The sequence below is a fragment of the Silurus aristotelis genome, assembly GCF_946808225.1.
Source record: "Silurus aristotelis genome assembly, chromosome: 5".
Classification (NCBI taxonomy): Eukaryota; Metazoa; Chordata; class Actinopteri; order Siluriformes; family Siluridae; genus Silurus; species Silurus aristotelis.
In genome coordinates, this window is record NC_139578.1 from 35,508,159 (window position 1) to 35,529,994 (window position 21,836).

Genomic DNA, 21,836 nt, shown 5'->3' on the forward strand with positions numbered 1-21,836 from the left:
CCTCAGATCCCTGACAATAAAAAAACACATCCCCATGGTCCTGAACTTAAACTCTCACACTCTTCTCATTTAACCAGGAGAAAATCATCATCATCACTCACTCCTTCACGAAGGTCTGAAGCTGAGATCGCACTGATCGCTGGGCCTGGTCAAATAAGATCTACAGGGAAAATACAGAGAAGTGTGTTCTGTATCTGTATTCACACACACACACACACACAATCCTGCAGTGTAGAGGACAGGAAACACACTCACTGTGTGGTAGTTGTTCATCTCCTGCAGTGTCTCAGCAAACGCAGCTAAACTGGACTGAGGAGAAGAAACAGAGACGATGTGCAAGGACGGGAAATAAATCAGTGTTCACATGTTAGCCAGCTAGTTAATTAGCATCAAAGTGTACAGGTTAGCATACAGTTGAGTTAGCATGCTAGCACAGCACTGTATAGAGTTCCTGATAAACACACTGATACTCTGTCATTTCTTTGTGTGTGTGTGTGTGTGTGTGTGTGTGTGTGTGTGTGTGTGTGTGTGTGCTGCACTCCTCCATAAGAAATTGGACACCAGGGGGTGCTGTGTGAGTGTACTGCACACCTCCAATAGGAATTGGACACCAGTGTGTGGCCAGTGTGTGTGTGTGTGTGTGTGTGTGTGTGTGTGTGTGTGTGTACTGAAGCGTCTCACCCCGATGACGTCGTCTCTGCTGGACTGCAGTGCTAAATCTCTGATCCCGCTAATGAACTGTCTGTTAGCGTGACTGTAAACTCGACCGGCATCAATCATCCCAATACTCAGCTTCACTAACTGTAACACACACACACACACACACACACACACACACACACACACACACACACACACACACACACACCTGCACCTCAGGGTTGTTTGTGTGTAATGAGTGGTTACACATTATGCACTATGAAGCCAAAAGCATTGGAACAGCAGACTTTCCCACCCCTTTGTGCTTCTTCTCACAAACTGTTGGAGGCACACAATTGTGTAGGACTTCTATGGAGTCATGAAATTGTCCCTTCACTTGAACTATGAGACCCAAACCTGTTCCACCATAACAATGCACAAAGCTAGCTCGGTTCATCATGCAGCACCTCTTCACCACCACCGAACTGCTGTCTGACCTCTTCCCTGAACCTCACACTACACTCTTCCTCCTTCAGCTTTCACCATCTTATTCTTCTTTCAGTCCTCACTCTCCTCCTCTTCTTCTTCACCTCCAAAACCATCCTACAGACCACCATCCAATGCTGTCTAGCTACACTGTCCCCTGCCAACACCATCAGGTTTCTACATAGAACATAGTCCACCTCTGTGCACCCTTCTTTACCCTATGATCCTCCTTCTTCTTATTATAATGTGTTCACCACCAAGGAGCTTCAAAGACTATGGGAGAGGGAGTTACAATTGGCCGTCACAGAGGAGGAATGGGAACTGATCTGGAGTCAGGCAGATAAGATATTCAGCTCAGGATTGAGCATAGATTGCATATTACAGCAAGTCTGACTCAGATAATTCACCATTATGTGTTAAATGTAAGAAACTACACCCTAAATACATTATGTGGAAATGGGAGACTACACCCACTTATTATGGAATTGTCCTGTAATTAGAACTTATTGGTCAGAAGTTGTTGTTTTTATGAGCCGTATGTTTGGATGGGAGCTACAGATGGACCCGTTGTCTTTGATTTTGTGAAGTTATTGTGAAGCCTCTCACAATGGCCAAGAGAAAGTGGATTCTGAAAACCAATGTGACTCTGAGTAGATGTTTACTGACCCTGGCGGAAAACACGTGTGTGTTATTAGTGGAGTGAATTGTGACTGTAATTAATGAATACAATCTAAGACGGAACTACGAGACAAAACATCAGGAGAAGCTGAAGAACCTGAATGCAGAGCAGAAGATACAGAAAGTAGAAGAGTTAAAGAAGAATCTGACATTTCAGCAGATGTGTTTCCCCAGAGAACAATCCCAAAGTGAAGCTGGAGTGAAAACAGAGGAGAAATCAGAGGAACATCAGCCGCTTATTTACTGAGGAAGAGTTTCTTCTCCCTTCACCTACATGCCTATTAAAGTCTGCCCCAATTAAAAGTGTTGGAGTAAGTGCAGAAATAAGCTTCAGTTAGTTCAGAATGCAGCAGCAAGAGTCCTCACTAGATCTAGAAAATATGATCACATCAGCCCTGTTTTAATCATCTACACTGCTCCCAATTACATCTCACACTGATTATAAAATACTACTACTGACGTATAAAGCACTTAACGCTCTCACGCCGCAGTATCTGAGTGAACTTCTGTACCAGGATGATCCTCCACGCCTACTTAGATCAAAAGGTGCAGGCTATTTGTTGGTTCCTCAAATAATGAAGATTCCAGCAGGGGGCAGATGTTTCTCTTATAAACCCCACAGTTATGGAACAACCTTCCAATCAGTGTTCGGGACTCAGACACAGTCTCAGTGTTCAAGTCGAGGCTGAACACATATTTATTTAGTGGAGTCTTTAGTCAGTAGGTGTTTGTGAGGTAAAGGAGCAGATCTGGAGGGATCATGGATATGGAGTGTTTGGTGAACTGGGATATTTGGATGCTGTCGTCTCCTCACTCTCACACGTTCACTCAGGTTTGTTGATGGTGGTGTGGTGGGTCGTCTCTTATCCCAGAGATCCTCATGTCTGTGTTTCCTTCTGCTTCTCCCTTTTAGTTCTGCTGCCAGAGTGAATCTTACCAGAGTCCAAACTGCACAGTGACTTAACTTTCATACAACAATCACGAGACTTAATAATCCATATCCTTCTCTTCCTGTCACCCTCTTCTCTCTCTCTCTCTCTCTCTCTCTCTCTCTCTCTTTCTTTCTCTCACTCTCTCTCTCTTTCTTTCTCTCTCTCTCTCTCTCTCTCTCTCTCTCACCCCTCTTCTCTCTCTCTCTCTCTTCTCTCTCTCTCTCTCTCTCTCTTTCTTTCTCTCACTCTCTCTCTCTCTCTCACCCCTCTTCTCTCTCTCTCTCTCTCTCTCTCTCTCTCGCTCTCTCTCTCTCACCCCTCTTCTCTCTCTCTCTCTCTCTCTCTCTCTCTCTCTCTCTCTCTCTCTCTCTCTCTCTCGTTAAACATGCTCCTGAGGTTCCAGTGATCACTGTTCCTGCTCCTCCCACTTCGTCCAGGTCTGCCTCTGGATGAGGTTCTCTTCATTTGGAGGCCACTCTTTGCTCTCTGGGACGATTTCTCATTAACGCCTTGGGTGGTTCCATGAAATTCCAGAGTAAGAACAGGAGATTTGAGGATGGATTTGGACTGTAGTTAATATCTACAGTCTGCTACACTGACTCAGGACTACAGTTTCTTCTGATCTCCATCACTGCACCTCAACATCGTTTATCTGTAATAAATAGACATTCGGTGGAACCCAGATGAGGATGAGGTTCCCTCTTGTGTCTGGATCCGCTCTTAGGTTTCTTCCTTCTGCATCTCGTGGAGTTTTTCCTTCACCACAGTCTCCACCGACTTGTTCATCAGGGACAAACTCACACTTAACCACACAAACTCACCACATTATCTGTGTAAAGCTGCTCTGAGACAATGTTCATTGTTAAAAGCTCAACACAAATAAACATGAATTGAAGATAAACTCTGAGAATGAAGCTGAGGAGGTTGAATAAAGATTTAAACACTAAGCAATGAGAACTAATACAGATTACAGTGTCATTCATCAACATCAACACTCACCTTGTCCAGTTTAGACTCCAGCTCTCCAACATCTCCCTCAACGTCTTCTACAGCAGCACTGCACATCAACATCATCATCACCATCTCCACCATCACCCACATTAACACCATCACCATCATCATTATAAACATCAACACCACCATTATCATCATCATCATCACCATCTCCACCATCACCCACATTAACACCATCACCACCATCAGCATCATTATAAACATCAACACCACCATTATCATCATCATCATCATCACCACTATCTCCATCATCCACATCAACACCACCATCACTATAAACATCAACATCAACACCACTATCTCCGTAATCACCACCACTATCTCCATCATCATCCACATCAACACCACCCTCACTACCACCACTAATATAAACATCACCATCACCACTATCTCCATCATCACCACCACTATCTCCATCATCATCCACATCACCACCACCATCATTATAAACATCAACACCATCATCATCATCACCACCACTATCTCCATCATCATCCACATCAACACCACCATCATCCCCACTGTCTCCATCATCATCACCACTGTCTCCATCATTATCCACATCAACACCACCATCATAATTATAAACATCAACACCATCATCACCACTATCTCCATCATCATCACCACTGTCTCCATCATTATCCACATCAACAACACCACCACCATAATTATAAACATCAACACCATCATCACCACTATCTCCATCATCATCACCACTGTCTCCATCATCATCACCACCACTATTATTATAACATCAACACCATCATCACCACTATCTCAATCATCATCCATGTCACCAGCCTCTACACAACACAGCCATTACTCAACTTTCATGCACCTTCTGCACAACACCCTCTCTAAATAACACAGCCCCTGAATAACACGGCCCCTAAATAACACGCCCTCTAAATAACACGCCCCCTGAATAACACGCCCTCTAAATAACACGCCCCCTGAATAACACGCCCTCTAAATAACACGCCCTCTAAATAAAACGGCCCCTGAATAACACGGCCCCTAAATAACACGCCCTCTAAATAACACGCCCCCTGAATAACACGCCCCCTAAATAACACGCCCCCTGAATAACACGGCCCCTAAATAACACGCCCTCTAAATAACACGCCCCCTGAATAACACGCCCTCTAAATAACACGGCCCCTGAATAACACGCTCTCTAAATAACACGGCCCCTAAATAACACGGCCCCTGAATAACACGCCCTCTAAATAACACGGCCCCTGAATAACACGCTCTCTAAATAACACGGCCCCTGAATAACACGCCCTCTGAATAACACGGCCCCTGAATAACACGCCCTCTGAATAACACAGCCCCTAAATAACACGGCCCCTAAATAAAACTTCCCCTGAATAAAACGGCCCCTGAATAACACGGCCCCTGAATAACACGGCCCCTAAATAACACGGCCCCTAAATAAAACGGCCCCTAAATAACACGGCCCCTAAATAACACGGCCCCTAAATAACACGCCCTCTAAATAACACGCCCTCTAAATAACACGCCCTCTAAATAACACCCCTGAATAAATAAAAAGGCCCCTGAATAACACGGCCCCTGAATAACACGGCCCCTGAATAACACGGCCCCTAAATAAAACGGCCCTTAAATAAAACGGCCCTTAAATAAAACGGCCCTTAAATAAAACGGCCCCTAAATAAAACGGCCCCTAAATAACACGGCCCCTAAATAACACGGCCCCTGAATAACACGGCCCCTGAATAACACGGCCCCTGAATAACACGGCCCCTAAATAAAACGGCCCTTAAATAAAACGGCCCTTAAATAAAACGGCCCTTAAATAAAACGGCCCCTAAATAAAACGGCCCCTAAATAACACGGCCCCTAAATAACACGGCCCCTGAATAACACGGCCCCTAAATAAAACGGCCCCTAAATAACACAGCCTCTAAATAAAACTTCCCCTAAATAACATGGCCCCTAAATAAAACGCCCCTAAATAACACGCCCTCTGAATAACACGGTCCCTGAATAACACGGCCCCTGAATAACACGGCCCCTGAATAACACGGCCCCTGAATAACACGGCCCCTGAATAACACGGCCCCTAAATAAAACTTCCCCTAAATAAAACGGCCCCTGAATAACACGGCCCCTGAATAACACGGCCCCTAAATAACACGGCCCCTAAATAACACGGCCCCTAAATAAAACGGCCCCTAAATAACACGGTCCCTAAATAACACGGCCCCTAAATAACACGGCCCCTAAATAAAACTTCCCCTAAATAACACGGCCCCTAAATAAAACTTTCCCTAAATAAAACGGCCCCTAAATAACACGGCCCCTAAATAACACGGCCCCTAAATAACACGGCCCCTAAATAAAACGGCCCCTAAATAAAACGGCCCCTAAATAAAACGGCCTCTAAATAACACGGCCCCTAAATAACACGGCCCCTAAATAACACGGCCCCTAAATAAAACGGCCCCTAAATAAAACGGCCCCTAAATAACACGGCCTCTAAATAACACGGCCCCTAAATAACACAATGTCCTAATAACAGCCTCTACACAACACACCCTTTAAATAACACACCCCCTAAATAACACAATGTCCTAATAACACCATCTACACAACACACCCTGTACTCAACCTTCATATACCCTCTACACAACACACCCTCTACACAACACACCCTCTAAATAACACAATGTCCTAATAACAGCCTCTACACAACACACCCTTTAAATAACACACCCCCTAAATAACACAATGTCCTAATAACACCATCTACACAACACACCCTCTAAATAACACCCCCCTAAATAATACAATGTCCTAATAACACCCTCTACACAACCCACCATCTACACAACCTTCATATACCCCTTTACACAACATACCCAACACACCCCTAAATAACACAATGTCCTAATAACACCCTCTACACAACACACCCTCTAAATAACACCCCCCCTAAATAATACAATGTCCTAATAACACCCTCTACACAACCCACCATCTACACAACCTTCATATACCCCTTTACACAACACACCCTATAAATACACCCTATAAATAACCCCCTACATAACACAATGTCCTAATAACACCCTCTACACAACACACCCTATAAATAACACACCCCCTAAATAATACAATGTCCTAATAACACCCTCTACACAACACACCCTGTACTCAACCTTCATATACCCTCTACACAACACACCCTCTAAATAACACAATGTCCTAATAACAGTCTCTACACAACACACCCTTTAACTAACACACCCCCTAAATAACACAATGTCCCAATAACACCCTCTAAATAATACAATGTCCTAATAACACCCTCTACACAACCCACCATCTACACAACCTTCATATACCCTCTACACAACACACCCTCTAAATAACACAATGTCCTAATAACACCCTCTACACAACACACCCTCTAAATAACACACCCCCTAAATAATACAATGTCCTAATAACACCCTCTACACAACACACCCTGTACTCAACCTTCATATACCCTCTACACAACACACCCTCTAAATAACACAATGTCCTAATAACAGTCTCTACACAACACACCCTTTAACTAACACACCCCCTAAATAACACAATGTCCCAATAACACCCTCTAAATAATACAATGTCCTAATAACACCCTCTACACAACCCACCATCTACACAACCTTCATATACCCTCTACACAACACACCCTCTAAATAACACAATGTCCTAATAACACCCTCTACACAACACACCCTCTAAATAACACACCCCCTAAATAATACAATGTCCTAATAACACCCTCTACACAACCCACCATCTACACAACCTTCATATACCCCTTTACACAACACACCCTATAAATAACACACCCCCTAAATAATACAATGTCCTAATAACACCCTCTACACAACACACCCTGTACTCAACCTTCATATACCCTCTACACAACACACCCTCTAAATAACACCCCCCCAAATAACACAATGTCCCAATAACACCCTCTAAATAACACACCCCCTAAATAATACAATGTCCTAATAACACCCTCTACACAACCCACCATCTACACAACCTTCATAAACCCTCTACACAACACACCCTCTAAATAACACAATGTCCTAATAACACCCTCTACACAACACACCCACCACACGACCTCTAAACAACACAAACTCTACACACCCTCCAGACATCCTGTACACAACACAACCTTTATACACCCTCTACATAACAAAACCTCTACACACCCTCTACACAACACAAACTCTACACACCATCCAGACATCCTGTACACAACACAACCTTTATACACCCTCTACATAACACAACCTCTACACACCCTCTACACAACACAACCTCTACACAACACAACCTCTACACACCCTCCAGACATCCTGTACACAACACAACCTCTACACACCCTCTACACAACACAACCTCTACACACCCTCTACACAACACAACCTCTACACACCCTCTACACAACACAACCTCTACACACCCTCCAGACATCCTGTACACAACACATCCTTTATACACCCTTTACAACACAACCTCTACACACCCTCTACATAACACAACCTCTACACACCCTCTACACAACACAACCTCTACACACCCTCCAGACATCCTGTACACAACACATCCTTTATACACCTTTACAACACAACCTCTACACACCCTCTACACAACACAACCTCTACACACCCTCTACACAACACAACCTCTACACACCCTCCAGACATCCTGTACACAACACAACCTCTACACACCCTCTACACAACACAACCTCTACACACCCTCTACACAACACAACCTCTACACACCCTCTACACAAACCAACCTCTACACACCCTCCAGACATCCTGTACACAACACATCCTTTATACACCCTTTACAACACAACCTCTACACACCCTCCACACAACACAACCTCTACACACCCTCTACACAACACAACCTCTACACACCCTCCAGACATCCTGTACACAACACAACCTCTACACACCCTCTACACAACACAACCTCTACACACCCTCTACACAACACAACCTCTACACACCCTCTACACAACACAACCTCTACACACCCTCCAGACATCCTGTACACAACACATCCTTTATACACCCTTTACAACACAACCTCTACACACCCTCTACATAACACAACCTCTACACACCCTCTACACAACACAACCTCTACACACCCTCCAGACATCCTGTACACAACACATCCTTTATACACCTTTACAACACAACCTCTACACAACCTCTACACAACACAACCTCTACACAACACAACCTCTACACACCCTCCAGACATCCTGTACACAACACAACCTCTACACACCCTCTACACAACACAACCTCTACACACCCTCTACACAACACAACCTCCACACCCTCTACACAACACAACCTCTACACACCCTCCAGACATCCTGTACACAACACATCCTTTATACACCCTTTACAACACAACCTCTACACACCCTCTACACAACACAACCTCTACACACCCTCTACACAACACAACCTCTACACACCCTCCAGACATCCTGTACACAACACATCCTTTATACACCTTTACAACACAACCTCTACACACCCTCTACACAACACAACCTCTACACAACACAACCTCTACACACCCTCCAGACATCCTGTACACAACACAACCTCTACACACCCTCTACACAACACAACCTCTACACAACACAACCTCTACACACCCTCTACACAACACAACCTCTACACACCCTCCAGACATCCTGTACACAACACATCCTTTATACACCCTTTACAACACAACCTCTACACACCCTCTACATAACACAACCTCTACACACCCTCTACACAACACAACCTCTACACACCCTCCAGACATCCTGTACACAACACATCCTTTATACACCTTTACAACACAACCTCTACACACCCTCTACACAACACAACCTCTACACAACACAACCTCTACACACCCTCCAGACATCCTGTACACAACACAACCTCTACACACCCTCTACACAACACAACCTCTACACACCCTCTACACAACACAACCTCTACACACCCTCCAGACATCCTGTACACAACACATCCTTTATACACCCTTTACAACACAACCTCTACACACCCTCTACACAACACAACCTCTACACACCCTCTACACAACACAACCTCTACACACCCTCTACATAACACAACCTCTACACACCCTCTACACAACACAACCTCTACACACCCTCCAGACATCCTGTACACAACACATCCTTTATACACCCTTTACAACACAACCTCTACACACCCTCTACATAACACAACCTCTACACACCCTCTACACAACACAACCTCTACACACCCTCCAGACATCCTGTACACAACACATCCTTTATACACCCTTTACAACACAACCTCTACACACCCTCTACATAACACAACCTCTACACAACACAACCTCTACACACCCTCCAGACATCCTGTACACAACACATCCTTTATACACCTTTACAACACAACCTCTACACAACCTCTACACAACACAACCTCTACACACCCTCCAGACATCCTGTACACAACACAACCTCTACACACCCTCTACACAACACAACCTCTACACACCCTCTACACAACACAACCTCTACACACCCTCTACACAACACAACCTCTACACACCCTCCAGACATCCTGTACACAACACATCCTTTATACACCCTTTACAACACAACCTCTACACACCCTCTACACAACACAACCTCTACACACCCTCTACACAACACAACCTCTACACACCCTCTACACAACACAACCTCTACACACCCTCTACACAACACAACCTCTGCACACCCTCTACACAACACAACCTCTACACACCCTCCAGACATCCTGTACACAACACATCCTTTATACACCCTTTACAACACAACCTCTACACACCCTCTACATAACACAACCTCTACACACCCTCTACACAACACAACCTCTACACACCCTCCAGACATCCTGTACACAACACATCCTTTATACACCTTTACAACACAACCTCTACACACCCTCTACACAACACAACCTCTACACAACACAACCTCTACACACCCTCCAGACATCCTGTACACAACACAACCTCTACACACCCTCTACACAACACAACCTCTACACACCCTCTACACAACACAACCTCTACACACCCTCTACACAACACAACCTCTACACACCCTCCAGACATCCTGTACACAACACATCCTTTATACACCCTTTACAACACAACCTCTACACACCCTCTACATAACACAACCTCTACACACCCTCTACACAACACAACCTCTACACACCCTCCAGACATCCTGTACACAACACATCCTTTATACACCCTTTACAACACAACCTCTACACACCCTCTACATAACACAACCTCTACACACCCTCTACACAACACAACCTCTACACACCCTCCAGACATCCTGTACACAACACATCCTTTATACACCTTTACAACACAACCTCTACACAACCTCTACACAACACAACCTCTACACACCCTCCAGACATCCTGTACACAACACAACCTCTACACACCCTCTACACAACACAACCTCTACACACCCTCTACACAACACAACCTCTACACACCCTCTACACAACACAACCTCTACACACCCTCCAGACATCCTGTACACAACACATCCTTTATACACCTTTACAACACAACCTCTACACACCCTCTACACAACACAACCTCTACACAACACAACCTCTACACACCCTCCAGACATCCTGTACACAACACAACCTCTACACACCCTCTACACAACACAACCTCTACACAACACAACCTCTACACACCCTCTACACAACACAACCTCTACACACCCTCCAGACATCCTGTACACAACACATCCTTTATACACCCTTTACAACACAACCTCTACACACCCTCTACATAACACAACCTCTACACACCCTCTACACAACACAACCTCTACACACCCTCCAGACATCCTGTACACAACACATCCTTTATACACCTTTACAACACAACCTCTACACACCCTCTACACAACACAACCTCTACACAACACAACCTCTACACACCCTCCAGACATCCTGTACACAACACAACCTCTACACACCCTCTACACAACACAACCTCTACACACCCTCTACACAACACAACCTCTACACACCCTCCAGACATCCTGTACACAACACATCCTTTATACACCCTTTACAACACAACCTCTACACACCCTCTACACAACACAACCTCTACACACCCTCTACACAACACAACCTCTACACACCCTCTACATAACACAACCTCTACACACCCTCTACACAACACAACCTCTACACACCCTCCAGACATCCTGTACACAACACATCCTTTATACACCCTTTACAACACAACCTCTACACACCCTCTACATAACACAACCTCTACACACCCTCTACACAACACAACCTCTACACACCCTCCAGACATCCTGTACACAACACATCCTTTATACACCCTTTACAACACAACCTCTACACACCCTCTACATAACACAACCTCTACACAACACAACCTCTACACACCCTCCAGACATCCTGTACACAACACATCCTTTATACACCTTTACAACACAACCTCTACACAACCTCTACACAACACAACCTCTACACACCCTCCAGACATCCTGTACACAACACAACCTCTACACACCCTCTACACAACACAACCTCTACACACCCTCTACACAACACAACCTCTACACACCCTCTACACAACACAACCTCTACACACCCTCCAGACATCCTGTACACAACACATCCTTTATACACCCTTTACAACACAACCTCTACACACCCTCTACACAACACAACCTCTACACACCCTCTACACAACACAACCTCTACACACCCTCTACACAACACAACCTCTACACACCCTCTACACAACACAACCTCTGCACACCCTCTACACAACACAACCTCTACACACCCTCCAGACATCCTGTACACAACACATCCTTTATACACCCTTTACAACACAACCTCTACACACCCTCTACATAACACAACCTCTACACACCCTCTACACAACACAACCTCTACACACCCTCCAGACATCCTGTACACAACACATCCTTTATACACCTTTACAACACAACCTCTACACACCCTCTACACAACACAACCTCTACACAACACAACCTCTACACACCCTCCAGACATCCTGTACACAACACAACCTCTACACACCCTCTACACAACACAACCTCTACACACCCTCTACACAACACAACCTCTACACACCCTCTACACAACACAACCTCTACACACCCTCCAGACATCCTGTACACAACACATCCTTTATACACCCTTTACAACACAACCTCTACACACCCTCTACATAACACAACCTCTACACACCCTCTACACAACACAACCTCTACACACCCTCCAGACATCCTGTACACAACACATCCTTTATACACCCTTTACAACACAACCTCTACACACCCTCTACATAACACAACCTCTACACACCCTCTACACAACACAACCTCTACACACCCTCCAGACATCCTGTACACAACACATCCTTTATACACCTTTACAACACAACCTCTACACAACCTCTACACAACACAACCTCTACACACCCTCCAGACATCCTGTACACAACACAACCTCTACACACCCTCTACACAACACAACCTCTACACACCCTCTACACAACACAACCTCTACACACCCTCTACACAACACAACCTCTACACACCCTCCAGACATCCTGTACACAACACATCCTTTATACACCCTTTACAACACAACCTCTACACACCCTCTACACAACACAACCTCTACACACCCTCTACACAACACAACCTCTACACACCCTCCAGACATCCTGTACACAACACATCCTTTATACACCCTTTACAACACAACCTCTACACACCCTCTACACAACACAACCTCTACACACCCTCTACACAACACAACCTCTACACACCCTCTACCAAGTGCAGGCAGTGGGATATACTCTAGTAGGAGACTGACAGTGGTACAGTGTGTATAGAAGTGGACATTACACACACACACACACACATATACATATACACACACACATATACATATACACACACACATATACATATACACACACACATATACATATATACACAAACAGACACACACACACACACACACACACACACACACGTCTTGTATTTCGGAAAGGTAACGAAGACTATGTCCCTCACTCCATCACTCAGTAAAGCTGTCTCTTACTCACACACACACACACACACACACACACACACGATTGTACATTACCTACCGGAAACGGGGCGAGTCTTTCAAACACTCCTCAAAATCCACCTTCATGATCATGATGATCTTTTAATAATGTATTTATTATAATTATAATGCTTTGTGTTGTGCTGCAGGAGGAAGCAGATGAGACACATAGAAGGTTGTGATGTTCAGGCGCGAGTAATTATTATTATCATAAGCGGTGAGATCAGGGGAAGTGACATCACGCCGACACCGGAAATGAACTACATTCATTTTACACATACAATAAATATATTGTTATAATTAATAATTTTTGTTATTTATTTAATTGTTTGTTATTAATATGTTTGACTGTAACAGTATCGGGTTATATCTACATTCCCAAACAAGCGAGTTTTAATGAGATTTTCTGGTCTCTGAGTGTAGTTCAGTTACAGGTTAAAAAACTACATATCCCATAAAACCCACCCTCCAGCCTCACATGCGTTAGCGTGTGGCTAATCGTCTCTAACCAGCAGGCTAACGCTAATGTATCAGCGACGATGCTAGTGATTTTATATGATTTAAAAAAAATTTAACTAGAAATCAAATTTAATTCCAACGTATATTATTATTATTTTACCCAAAATATATTTCAGCTCATCTTGTTTCCCCTATATTAGATAATTACCTCAGAATTAACCTTAGATGACTTCATCAAGTTTCCATTCCCTCGGACAATTACCTCAGAATTTACCTAAAATTAGCTCATCTCGCATTGAATTACCTCAAACATTCACCTAAGATTTTTACCTTTAGATGAGCTCATCTTTCATTTACCTCAGATTTTTACCTAAGATTAGCTCATCACACATTTCTGTTACCTCACAGAGTGATCTCAGATGAGCTCATCTTGTTTCATTTACCTCAGATCTTTACCTTAGATTAGCTTGTCACACATTCCTATGGTACCTCAGATAATGAGCTCAGATTTTTACCTCAGATAATAACCTTTAGATTATTTTGTCACACATTTCTGTTACCTCAGAGAATGATCTCAGATTTGCACCTGGGATTAGCTCATCTTGTTTTATTTACCTCAGATTTTGACCTCAGATTAACCTATCTTGTTTCATTTATCTCAGATTAGCTCATCACACATTTCCGTTCTAAATAATTCTCAGATAATGATCTCAGATTTTTACTTCAGATGATCTCATCCTGCTTCATTTACCTCAGACTTTTAACTCAGATTAGCTCATCTCACATTTCTGTTACCTCACAGAATTATTTCAGATTTTCACCTCAGATGAGCTCATCTTGTTTCAATTACCTCAGATTTTTACCTCAGATGAGCTTGTCACACCGGGAAAATGTATAAAAAAAATATGTAGTTCATGATTCAGGAAGATGGATAATTTTAATTATTGAATTTATGGATTTTTTATGTAGTATTTTCATTTTAGGTAATATATATGGATATAATAACAGCCACAAAAACACACTTCTTTTTGCTGAATTTTTAGAAAAAAATGATTCCTTATTGAATAATTTGTTTATGCTAAATTAATAATTGGGGTGTTTGAAACTGCATAGATGTACCTATTAAAGATTGTCACCCTCAAAGATCCTTAAGAAGAACTTGTGGAGAATGTAATCATCTCTGGCTGCATTCAAACTGTTGTGATGTGTGGACAAAAAAATCCAGATCAAATCCAGTTCACCTGAAATAAAGATTTATCTAAGAGATCCAGTGTTGACTTTTGGCATATCTTAAATAATTTATTAGATAATGTGGATGAAACTCAAATAGAACCATCAGTTTTTCTGATAATATAATTTTCTTTAGTAATATGCGTAAAAAACAATGTATTAAATATAAACCAAATGACTGGAAATTCAGTGACACACTTTTGAGTGATAAGCACGCTTTAGATGCGGCCCACTCCTGCTTTTAGCAGCCTCGCTTCTCTCCGAGCGGTGCCGGCCGTGGATAGAGGAAAATTTGACAATAGCTAAAAAAGACAAAATATATGGCAAATATTGGGACTTTATACAATTTTAAATCAGCAATATAGCCATCAAAAGGGAAAAAGAATAATCTAAGCCAAAAAAGATTGAGACAAGATAGATTACTCAAAGAAATAATATCTGTTTATGAAAAGGACAAGCAAATGCAAGCTGATGTCAATCTTTTAATTGAATTACAATCTGAATTAGACAATATCTATCAAAATATGGCATGAGAAGCTTTCGTCCGTTCTAGAATATGGTGAAAGGAATATCAAATACTTTCATAATTTCAAAGCTTAAAATTAATGAGCAGATATCTAAAGACCCGGCAAAAATTTCTGATTTTGTGGAAGAATTCTATAAAAAACTATACTCTGAACACAACAGTAGCCGATCTTCAAATTTACTTTCTAATATTCAAACAATTGCACAAGGTGTTGACGAAACACAGAAAGATGTTTGTGATCAATATAGATTGTTAGAAGAATTTAAAAACAACATCAGTAAGTTAAAAGAGAATAAAGAATGATGGCCTAACAGGTGAGTTTTATGAGATATTCCAAGAATACTTTTCTGAATGTTTATTATGGTTTTTTGAGGAAGCTATAGAAGTCTGTAGGCCCCCCAAATCTATGTGTCAAGGCCTAATTACACTGGTACCCAAACCCAATAAGGATTCTTTGCTTCTCCACAACTAAAGGCCAATAACATTAATTAATAATTATGCAAAACTATTGGCTCACATCTTTGCACAAAGAATAAAGTTATGTCTAGATACAATTATAGATGAGAGTCAGTCAGGCTTTACGCAAGGACGACATATTAGCAACAATATTAGATTCATTTTAGATTTAATTGATTATACAGATTATATAAACGATAACAGCTACATCTTATATGTAGACATATATAAAGCTTCTGTTACTGTAAAACATTTTTACTTTGTTTTTTTACTATTTCGATTTTTCTGGTTTTGGTCAATACTTTAAAAGGGCGATACAGACTTTATATAACGATTGTAATGGTTCAGTTAAACTCTCACAGGGAATTTAACCCTTTTTACACATCGATTTAGTATAAAACAGGGACACCCGGTGGCTCCCTTTCTATTTCTCCTAGTTATGCAAACGATGTCTTTACATATACATAATTACACTTTTCAAGGCACTAGAATTGGGGACAGAGAAATTAGATGTTAGCTTGCAGATTTTGTTGAAAGATATATCACAGGTTAAAGAAATTATAGAATGCATCTATATATATATATATATATATATTTATTTATTTATTTATCAATATTACAATCAATATAAATATATATATTTTTAGGCAAAGTGTCAGGCTTAATTTTAAATATTTAAAAAATCTACGCTTTTCCACTCAAAGACAATGATATTACTTATGCTGAATTTTAAGGTATTCCATTATAGAAAGAAGTAACTTATCTTGGTATCAATAGCTATAGAAAACCTGATGAAAAAAAATAATAAAAATTATGTGTCTCATGATGGATTTATCACTCAAAGGTAGGAATCTTTTATCCAAAACACTATCTCACAATCTTTTCATGAACAAATCAACTCAGTTCTATTCAACTTTATATGGAAAAACAAACCTCAATTTAAATAGAAATATTTGATGTAATTTTTATAATCAAGGAGGTTTGAATGTGATTGATTTTGTTACTTCTAACACAGTTTTCAAGTTGAAATGGATTTAACATTACATTAGACATAAAATAAGATGCATTACATAACTCCAAATCTTGTTTTTTAAAAAGTTGGGGGAATAGAGTTCCTTTTCAAATGTAATTTTGAAGTCAATAAACCACCCATTCAGTTATCTAATTTTCATAGACAGGTTATTTTATTCTGGGTACTTATATACAAACATAATTCACCCATTATCTAACTAATATGGAATAATAAAAATGTTAAATATAACAATAAATACATTTTCTATAAAAATTGGGTTAAAAATTAAAAATGTAATGGTCTCGTAATTGATAATGAAGGATATTTACTTAAATACTGTATACTGAATTCTTCAGAAATTTGGTATTCCAATAGCTCCTGATGAATATTGTCTTATTAAATGGTATTGATATTGATACAGATAGAAAATGTAATAATACATTTTTCAGATAGTTGATTTATTGTCCCGCAACGTTTCCTTATTTCTGGAATAACAATTTTGAGAATGTTTTAAAATTGAGATAAGGAAAATAAGATGTTATTTATTTGAATAAAAAAAAGATATGGATGAGTCATTTTTATGCTAAATTTGTTAATATTATTAGGTAAATTCTATACACACAAATATAAATGGTCAGAAAGGAATAGAATAGCCTTTATTTGTCACATATACATTACAGCACAGTGAAATGTTGTTCTTCGCATACCCCAGATTGCTTGGAAGCTGGGGTCAGAGCGCAGGGTCAGCCATGATACAGCGCCCCTGGAGCACACAGAGGGTTGAGGGCCTTGCTCAAGGGCCCAAGAGTGGCAGCTTGGCGATACCGGGGCTTGAACCAAGCTGCCACTCTTGGGTGGCCGATGGCCGATATCTGATGGCCTGATGGCCTGGTGGCCTGATGGCCGATATCTCTCAATTCAAGGCTGAATTAAAAATGTATTCAAAAATCTCAGTATTATATATATGATATTTTATTATATGATTGTAAAATTTTTTTGTCTTTCAATAAAAAAAATAAAAAAAATAAAAAATAAATAAAAACAGTGTGCTTAAATACCGAGTGGTAAGAGAAAAACGGCAAGATGAACCCTAAACCCTATTGAACATCTCTGGAGAGACTCGAAATTGTCTGTCCACGATGCTTCCCATCCAACCTGCCCCAGACAGAGAGGATTTCCATGAAGAAGGGCAGAAAACCCCCCAATCCAGGTGTGTAAAGCTCTTTGTTTTAAACCCCAAAAGACTGGAACTGCTGCCAAAGAATACTTATGGACGTGAACAATTTCAGCTTTTTTATTAAAAATTATTTACAGACATATCTGTCTGTATTTTATTCTGCTTCTGTTATTTTCTGTAATAATGAAACGGGTGCAGACTTTAATCTGCATTTTAATAAAGTTATAATAATAATAAAGAGCATTTTTATTACAGGTTCAATGATTTAAATATTTTCTGATGTTTTTGTAAACAGCCTTAAACAGCAAAAACATCTCCCTAAATAAAAACATACAAATACTGTTGTGTTTTTTTGTATTGTTTATTTGCAAATAGCTGATATTATTTATAGAACACACATGAGCAGGTGGGAAATATAATGAAAATATCATTGTGAGATTTAAAAGATATTCCTCTAATGCGTGATGTACATCAGGATATGGCAAAATACTATGAAAATTTCCAGCTAAATTTATTATTTAGTTATTAATAACATCCTGAACATCCCGAACCATCTAGAGACGTACCAGCGCCATTTAGGTCCCACTTCATGTGGAGTTTGAACACTGGACCTCCTGGAGTGTTTAAAGGCTCTGGCATGGAGAAGCTGGTGTTGGATCTGTGATGATCTCAGATGTTGAGTTATTTTATAAGTTGCTCAGTAGCTCCTAGTTTTATAAACATAATGACTGTAGAAGACTGTAGAAAGATCATCAGTCATAATCACACACTCCAGTGCTCATGTTAGTTCTCACTCTCCAGTGTTCTGTAGTGTTTAAAGACTATAATCACACTCTTGATGTCACCCACATGAGGATGAGGTTCTGCTTTTGAGTTCCTCTCAAGGTTTCTTCCTAATAACATCTAAGGGAGTTTTTCCTTCACCACAGTCTCCCCCAGTCTTCATCATCAGGGATAAACACACATCATTCACCTTCATTCTTAAACTCTGTAAAGCTGCTTTGAGACAACGACCATTGTGAAAATCGCTAAAGAAGGAAACTTGACTTTTACCATTTCATCACCATTTCTACAATATTAAAGAGAGAGAGAGAGAGAGAGAGAGAGAGAAAAAGAGGAGAGAGAGAGAGAGAGAGAGAGAGAGAGAGAGAGAGAGAGAGAGAGAGAGAGAGAGAGAGACAGGACAGGACAGGACAGGACAGGACAGGACAGATTAATTATCTATGAGTCTCTTTCTCACACTGGTTGATGGTGTGGTCATTTTCAGAAGATGATTTGTTCTGCTTGTGTAGACCATTCTGATGTTTCATGAGGTTCTCAGTTGGTCCTGTGAGAGAATAAAATATCCACGGTCAGTAAGATTATAGATTATTAGACAGCAAACAGATGAAATGTATTTCACACCTCGTCTCAGTAATTCATCACATCTCCTGAAGCCTGAAGAGTAAAATTGTGTGTGAAGTCTGGATATAAAGGAACTGTGGAGGATTTCCTTCTCAGAGTGAGACTGGAGGAATTCAGGTGTAAAGAGTACGGTGTGGAATACTGAGTGTTCACATGAACATGTAGGACCAGGAATAATCTGATGGTTTTCTCTCTCAGTGATCAGTAGTAGAGCATCTCAGATACATCACTGAAGAACACGTGGAAATATTCTGTTATTTATAGATGATGATGTTTCTCTGGTGGAAGTGTCCATGCAGTGTCTGAGTGGAGTCTAATCAGGAGGATGTGCTGTGGATTTGATTCTGATTACAGAACAGTCATGTGATCTCTGATGTCACAGTGCTGCATGGTTCTGATACTTACAGGGTTCCTTTGGAGGAACTGAATTCGCTTCCTCTGACAGATTGTTACACCCACTGCACCAGCCAGCAGCAGCACCAGCACCACTATCAGGGGAATCACCCACACTGGTGAAGCCCTCCTATCATCTAAAAACACACACACACACACACACACACACACACACACACACACACACACACACACACACACACACAGTGTTGATGACAAAACTACACTTGCACTGTAGGATAAAACCATAACTGTATTTTTATCACTTAAATCATTTTCTTCTATCTGATGTCATTTCTGCTGGAGATCACAGTTCAGAGCAGAAATGATGGAGTCAATAAAAGACTACAGTAATAAAGTTCATATGAAGGTGAAAATGTTCCTGTCAGTTTTAGACGCTCAGTTCTGGAGGATTAAAGTGTGATTTGATTAATTAAACATCACAAGCAGGAAAAATCACAAGTGCAGATTCCTGTGAAGTCCAATCACATGATCACATCCACCTTCACAAACACTTCTGCTTCTCACAGGATTTCATCTAAAACAGCAAACTGTGTAGAACAAAGAACACTGCTGCTGATCTTCTAGAAGCCTCTGATACTGCACCATAAACAACCCCAAATATCTGAAACCACCTCCATCTGTCTCAGAGCTGAAAACAGATCATCTGCTACAGTCCTGTATGTCTTAGTTATCATGAGTGATAAAGTTTAGAGTGTTGGTCTGAGACAGGTGGAGGAGTATTAGTTCTTTAAAATTCATACATTGATCCAAAACTGAAAGATCAGTCATGTGTCATAAACCCATCTCTGGAGTCTCCTCTTACAGACACAGACGTTCTCATCCACATAACAGATGTCACATTGCCAGTAACCTCATTGATCCTCCTCTATATGGTACGGAGGCTCTACTGTGTGTGAGCCTAAAGACCTGAAAAGGCTCGTCAAAACTGCCCAACGCATCACTGGCACCCAACTACCTGCTATTGAGCACCTTCACCACAGCAGATGTCTGTGTAGAGCTCACAACATCATCAAAGACTCTTCACATCCCAGTCATAAACTGTTTAACCTCCTTCCATCACGAAGGAGATACAGGAACTTACGCACCAGAACCAGCAGGTTCAGGGATAGTT

At 41.2% G+C, this 21,836-nt stretch overlaps 2 protein-coding genes across 5 annotated transcripts in view; both read right to left on the minus strand.

Moving 5' to 3' along the window:
* The window catches only part of acap2a (ArfGAP with coiled-coil, ankyrin repeat and PH domains 2a), a 70,652-nt gene extending 56,371 nt beyond the window's left edge, over nt 1-14,281 (minus strand). Inside the window, exons 1-6 of one of the 2 annotated variants that reach the window (XM_083541081.1) lie at nt 14,085-14,281; nt 3,735-3,792; nt 682-801; nt 256-309; nt 102-160; nt 1-10 (exon numbers count right to left, since the gene is read on the minus strand). The exon at nt 1-10 is cut by the window's left edge and continues 174 nt beyond it. In XM_083541081.1, coding sequence (XP_083397207.1) covers nt 1-10; nt 102-160; nt 256-309; nt 682-801; nt 3,735-3,792; nt 14,085-14,137 — 354 coding nt within the window. In that variant the 5' untranslated portion in view covers nt 14,138-14,281. The remainder of the gene's footprint in view (nt 11-101; nt 161-255; nt 310-681; nt 802-3,734; nt 3,793-14,084) is intronic. The other variant, XM_083541080.1, reaches the window with a different exon arrangement.
* Nucleotides 14,282-20,106: 5,825 nt separating this feature from the next.
* Nucleotides 20,107-21,836, minus strand: part of LOC310725971 (uncharacterized protein) — a 37,754-nt gene continuing 36,024 nt past the window's right edge. For 2 of the 3 annotated variants that reach the window (XM_083541093.1, XM_083541094.1), the window contains exon 6: nt 20,243-20,838. In XM_083541093.1, coding sequence (XP_083397219.1) covers nt 20,657-20,838 — 182 coding nt within the window. In that variant the 3' untranslated portion in view covers nt 20,243-20,656. The other variant, XM_083541096.1, reaches the window with a different exon arrangement.